The 6,518-nt window shown below is 38.6% G+C and overlaps 1 protein-coding gene across 1 annotated transcript; it reads right to left on the bottom strand.

Annotated features, from left to right (window-relative positions):
• Window positions 1–3,029: 3,029 nt before the first annotated feature.
• LOC130086031 (uncharacterized) lies at window positions 3,030–5,717 on the bottom strand. Its single transcript, XM_056252137.1, has 6 exons — window positions 5,670–5,717; window positions 5,354–5,538; window positions 4,407–4,561; window positions 3,785–4,248; window positions 3,464–3,669; window positions 3,030–3,361 (listed from the first exon to the last, which is right to left on the bottom strand). The coding sequence occupies exons 1-6, from the start codon at window positions 5,683–5,685 to the stop codon at window positions 3,155–3,157; spliced, it is 1,233 nt and encodes a 410-aa protein (XP_056108112.1). The 5' UTR covers window positions 5,686–5,717; the 3' UTR covers window positions 3,030–3,154.
• Between the last annotated feature and the right edge of the window lie 801 nt (window positions 5,718–6,518).

Raw genomic sequence — 6,518 nt, 5'->3', positions numbered from 1 at the left:
GTGATTGGTCTACCGCTTACATCGTGTGTTGAAAACAAAAACCCCCATTACCATAACTGAATTTCAGCTCCATCTGGAGGCTTCCTAAAGCTCAGCGATTGTACACACTGTAAACTAAAGACAGTAACGAACAATGACGTCGATTTTACCATATCAATCTGAGCGTGAGACTGATGATGAAACATTGGAATAACTAGGTATTCAACCCAAACCTCCATTCATTGCAAGGACAACTTGAGCATGACATTTCTCAGTGATGCGCTACTCAGTTTGAGGTACATTATGAGATGTAACAACTGTAATTCCTCACCATCACCCAGGGTTTCCGTTGTCCGGTAATTACCGGACATTGGCCGGGAAAAAAAATGAAATGTCCGACAAAATTAAATCTCTCCGGTCAAATTGTCCGATTAAAATTGCGTAATAATCCCGCCCCCCTAACACAATATTAGTTTGAGAATAAGCCTAAAATGTATAAAGCAAAAATACACCGACCTTTGGCTATGTTATAAAGGAACAGGCTCTACCGTTTTAAAGTTATTAAACAACATCGCATGCTGCATTTCAAATAAAGCGCACGCCTAGAACGGCTGTAATATAGACCTAAACAACGAACGATTGAGTGAGACGTTTCAAATATGGCCAGGCCCAGGCAGGCTAGCCTTAAAGGAACACTCCACCATTTATTTATTTTAAATTGGGGTTATTCACGGTCTCCCCTACATTTAGATAGGTGGGCAAATGCATGTTTGGAAGCACAGGCGAAGCACTGCTGGGTGCAGAGATATCACGCAACACCTGAAATAAAGCTTGCCACAAAAAAAACGGCGAAAGTAATGATTATGCATGAAACATTTGAATTATTGATAAAGTTGATAAATTGATAAAGTTGACGATGCAGACTCGCCATCTTCGCAGTAGTGAACGCGCCTATAGAGAGAAGTGTGCACGCGCCGGCGCCTCCGTGTCCTGATTATATTGTCCACTATATTTGCTTCTTATTTATTAATCCAGGCAAATATGTTGATGAAACTGATTAAAATTAAGATACAATTTATACAAAACGAAATTTTCAAGTCTGCGAGTCTGCATCGTCAACTTTATCAATTTATCAACAATTCAAATGTTTCATTGCCTAGAAATCTAGACGCACCCTAGCGGCAGCAAAAATTATTTTGCAGCAAAGTGTGGTCTAGCAACTCTCCGTTGGCTTTTCGAGCTGGAAAAACCAAACTCTGGTCAGGCCAATCACATCGTGTATAGAGTTGGTGGGCGGGCTTAACAATGACGGCAGAGATGTGACGGTTCCGCGTGATTTCCATAGGTGATTTCCCTGCTAACGTTACTTGAAAACAAAGAAGATGCTGCTGGCGAACAGCGGTCTTTCGAATCGGATTTGGCCGCGACTCTGGAGGACTTGGAGTTAAGAGAACGTAACTTAAGTCATTCTTAAAAAAGGAAGATGTGTTCGGAGTTTTGACGATCGGATACGGCAAAAGTTTAATATATCAACTAGCTCCACTGGTGGAAAAACGCATGGGACTCACACAGCCACAGCCGTTCGTTGCTCTGGTTGGTTGTAGCGCTGTCCTATTGCGTGACGAGGGATATTGAAAGACAACCGTTTATCCCGCCCCTCGGATTGAGGAATGCCAATTGTGAGTTCCCAGACCTAACATCTTGATGTAGGTCTGGTTTGCCAGGTTAAATTTTAATGCATAATCATTACTTTCGCCGGTTCTTTGTGGCAAGCTTTATTTCAGGTGTTGCGTGATATCTCTGCGCCCAAGTAGCAGTGCTTCGCCTGTGTAGAGTCTCCGCAACGGCGATAGATTGAAACGCGCGTCCGAGTGAAGATTGTGCAACTCGCGCAGCGCGTCGTCCATGCAACTGATAGCAGCGGACACGATCGAGCGCTCAGCTTGATTTCAAAAACAACTGATTTTAGCGCTAGATCTCTTATTTAATAGCAAACTAAATGAATGATCTGCTAGTTAACTGGAGATGTTTTATTTATTTGTATTAGGTACATCCGTGCCTCAATGTTTCAAAAAGTGAATGTGTGTGAAACCATAGTAAAAAACAATTGGTGTTGATTGACGCCAATCGGACGTTCATGTTTTTTTCCGTCTATTTGAAAGTTAGGCTAATAATAACATGTTGCATTCTATACGGCCTGATTATGTCATTTTTTAAGTTACTCAACCTGCCTCCAGTTTTCCTCAACTTGACTAATTAAGAGGCGATATTTGACCGGCATATCATCAAAATGTCCGTTAAACGAAACCTCTGCCGGTCACTTTGACCGGCACCATTTTTTTCTAGCGGAAACTCTGATTTGTCTCTACTTAGAAACACTACTTGTGATGACCTTGAATCCAAGACCTTGAAACCATCATGTGACTTTCTACATTTACCACCTGTATTATGTACATATTGTGGCAAATGATTTGTAAGTCTCGCACATTCACAGAAAATATAGCTTACTTCAGCGTTGCAAATAATGTGGATATACAATGGGGACACTGGTTATTTGTTTCTGGTTTCCCTTGTTCTTGTTTCCTCTCATTACTTTGCCTAGGTGTGTCCATGGGCGTTCGCAAGGTTTTAGGAGATCTGAGGTCCAAAAACTGAGCTTGCTAGTGTGTCTGAAAAAAATAGCTTTCCCTGATCTACATAAGTGCATTTTAAGATAGAGGGCAAATTTGGATAACTTAAGAACCATGTCATTGGGCAGTATCATAAATGATCTGCCAAGCAATAAGACATGATATAAATTTCACATGTATTTATACACTCATGTTCTCTTGTTCATGGCTCTGGTGTTGTCCGTGTTATGCTGTCTTAGTTTCTCATGCTTTAGTTTATTGATTTCTTATTATATTTGAATTATGTGCATTTGGCTGAACAACCCCTGCATGACAGTATCCAGTTGAAAATAAAATAAGGTTTATAGTTTTTAAGTCCAAAGCAATTCAATCACAGAGGGAACAGAGAAATGGCATGAGAGAACATACATGACACATGAGCTCACTTAAAAAGGTTTTATTAAAACAGGATCATGAATAACTAAATGTGTTATTCAAAGCAGTAAGCCTGAATCATTCTAGGCTTATACTCTGTTTATACTGTAAAGACTTCTTAAGTTTGTACATTACTGAGTAATGGCAGCTGGTGCTTCGGGATTGAAGGGATCAGGATTTATTTTGTTCAGATCCTCTATGACAGTTTCATACTCTTTTTTCCATTGCTCTGGTGTCAGTGCAGATGGGCTGGTCTCCAGGAACTTATACGCATCTTTAGTCTGCAAGCTAAAGATGCTTTTTGCATGTAGACAGGATTCACCGAAGGCCTTCCAATGCTGGAAGATTTGAGGTACAAAATCAATCACAGGAAAAAGAATGCAATCAAGGTGAAATAATATAATTTCTGCAACTGAATATTTTCTCAATGTCTAAGTTACCCCTTTTGCTGAATTAATAGATTCCAGAAAGATCTCCTTCATTTCAGGCTCTTCGATGAAGTGTTCATTAGCAAAAGTCTCGTCTTTGAGAGCCTCCAGCATTACACTCACTGATTCCCAGAACTTCTGAAGCTGAATCAGAATGTTTTGGATTCGGGAAAGGCATTTTTGGACGTCATTCAGATGGACAGGGTCGGGTATTGAACCTTTAAAAATAATATGAATAAGACATTAATTATGAGAGATAACTCTGAGGCTTCTGGTGTAAGTCAGGGACTGTTTTGAGCACAATTGGAAACTTCTAAAGTGAAAGAATCTTACCATTTTCTATTTTCATGCTTGCCAACTTCAGCTGCATATCCGTCATCCTGACATGGATGCTCCACTCTTTTCCCATCAGACTTGACTTCTCAATGGAGAGCTGAGTCAATTCGCTCGACAGAACCTGGGTTTTCGCAGCTGCTTCAGGGCCATCGTCAGAATTTTTAAATAATTTAACAATGGCTCCAACAAATGGTACAAGGGCAGACAAGAAACCCCCATCATTACTTTTTTTAGTAGTCGCTTTGACATGATTATACAGCTCTTGGTTTTTTTGTTTAATCGTTGCCTCAATTTGTATAATTTTCTGATTGTTGTTCTTCAGTTGATCTTCGAGATCTCTCACCGCCTTCTCCTGAGCCTCTATCTCAGTAGTAGTTTGTGCTTTTTTTCTCTCTGTCTCAGCCTTTTCAAGAATGACATCACTGGTGCAGGAAGCCACACTGTGGTTGTGTTTCTCATATCTGGCGATAACATATTTCAGATTAATCGTGAGCTGTAACAAATTAAATTTTCCTGATATACACTGAGACATGTGTTCCAGAGACAGTAAATTCAACAAATCTTACTACACTTTCTAATGCTAAAATAAACATTTTGGCAACATTTTGAAACATTTTACCTGTCTACCATCAGTCCCACTTTGTCAACAATTTCAGTGATCCATACTCTGGCTTTTTCCAGGGACTTAATAGCCAAAATGCTTTTATCCTTTTCAACGGCAACCTTCAGCGCAGGCAGAAGTGTGGAAACTAGGTTTTTACTTGTGGCCGCACACTGAAAGACAGCAGAAATGCTTACATTGTTTATCCACGTTTCATACTTTACATAGAAAACTCATTCTACCTGTCATTACTCCATGATGATTACATAATAGGTGGGTTTGCTCTAGGGCTCCGCTGTTTCATTCTTTCCTTCACTCGGTCAGAATATGTATGGTATATAACGCTTTATATACAAATAAATTTGAGTAGAGTGCCGAATTGCAGATCTGGTGATCCGAAGCTTTCTTAACTTTTTTTATTAAGTTTTTTATTAAGTAACATTTTTATTGTGGTTTTGTTGTGTAATGGAGAGATAAAGTGTGGCACATATTTAAATATTCATCTTAACATTGCAGATTTCTTGCCAGTATTTAAAATTATTTTATAACTGCCATCTCTCTTGGTGAAGAGAATGGTGGAAACATTAGAAATGTTAAGAATTAAGGTAAACAGATCTTGTGCAATATGTATAACAATGCGCTCATCTGTTAGACTGACAGTTGTACACTCTTAAAGATAACGGTTCTTTATTGGCATCAATGGTTCCATGAAGAACATTTCAAATGCTAAAAGAATATTCAAAATCTATGGAACTTTTTCTTTGCACAAAAGGTTATAGTGTTTAAAAAAATAAAAAATTCTTCACATGGCTCTTTTAAGAACTGTTCACTGAATTTCTTTGGTTAACCAAAGATGGTTCTTCTATAGTATTGCTGTGAAAACCCACAATTGGAGTCTTTATTTTTAAGAGTGTCAATGGATGTGGTGTGCAATAACAGAAATGGATAAAGAACATTGGCTTTACCTTCAGCAGAAGAGCCTCAGAGGACCCAAAGAGAAGCTGAGTTTCAACAGCACGCTCTCGGAGAACCCTCTCCAACTTGGGGAACTTAGCCAAACAGAGATAAGAGAGATGGTAGAGCAGAGCCGTACGCTGAGCAGATGGAAGAAGCTCCGTGACAAAGTCAGGGCTACTTGCGACCTCAATTTCTGTAGAATTACAAATGTGATAGTTACAACTTGATGGTTTTGCACATACGTGTGTCAATTATTAACAACATAAAAAAATGTGAGTGGTTTACATTTTATCAGTGAAAAACAATTCCCAGATTTTTACCCACCTTGGCTGTCTGACATTTTTTTTTTGTAAAGGAAGTACCTGAAAAACACTGAAAAACAACAACACTATCATGAGACATCACTATCATGAGACAAGAAACAATGAATGAGAGAGGTCAGTAAAAGTTACCTGAAAGATGAATGAACCTTACTAAGCAATGTTGATGACTGTGTCAGGATGGGGAATTTATACTGTAAGGCACCTCCTTAAAATTTCATCATGTACAACTAACATGAGTCAGATGTTGTATTGTAGCCTTGGGGGATCTGGTCGGGCAAAATGAGACTTGAAGATTCCACTTACCACAACTGTTATTAATATAAAGTTTCATTCTTATTTCAATCTCCTTACCTTAAAAGGAGATTCATTCCGAGCACTGTTTTTCTGGAATGAGGATGCAGTTTATATAAATCAAATGTGGAATGAGGATGCAGTTTATATAAATCAAATGTAAATTCATGCCCCAGTTACACTTACTGTAATGTTGACACACTTTCCTGGTTAAATGAACATTACATCATAAAAAGAAAAAAACAAATACAATTCTATTTTGTATTTTAACATGAACTAATTAATTAATATTCTATTTATTAAAATCAAGTATGAATCTCATCAATTTAGTTTTTCAAAAGAATTTTTACATCTATTAAAAAGAACGTCTCGGTTACATATGGTAACCCTCGTTTACTGAGGGAGGGAACGGAGACGTAGGTCAGACTGACCAATAGGAATCTCGCTAGAGAGGCCAATCTACTTTGACTGAAACTAAAACAAGCCAATGCACATTGGCGTGCAATCATTTGCATCAGCTGTGTAGCCTCGCAGCGCGGGTATTTAACGAGCAGCTGTT

This window comes from Rhinichthys klamathensis, unplaced genomic scaffold (genome assembly GCF_029890125.1).
Source record: "Rhinichthys klamathensis goyatoka isolate OS25496 unplaced genomic scaffold, OSU_Roscu_1.1 h1tg000092l_1, whole genome shotgun sequence".
Taxonomy (NCBI): domain Eukaryota; kingdom Metazoa; phylum Chordata; class Actinopteri; order Cypriniformes; family Leuciscidae; genus Rhinichthys; species Rhinichthys klamathensis.
Note: the sequence above shows the minus strand (reverse complement) of the source record. Positions and strands in the feature narration are given on the sequence as shown.

Coding starts and splice junctions, on each gene's coding strand:
- LOC130086031 (XM_056252137.1), bottom strand. Junction 4,562..5,353: donor CTGAGGCTCTTCTGCTGAAG/GTAAAGCCAATG, acceptor GCTGTCTTTCAG/TGTGCGGCCACAAGTAAAAA. Junction 4,249..4,406: donor GTGGGACTGATGGTAGACAG/GTAAAATGTTTC, acceptor TGTTATCGCCAG/ATATGAGAAACACAACCACA.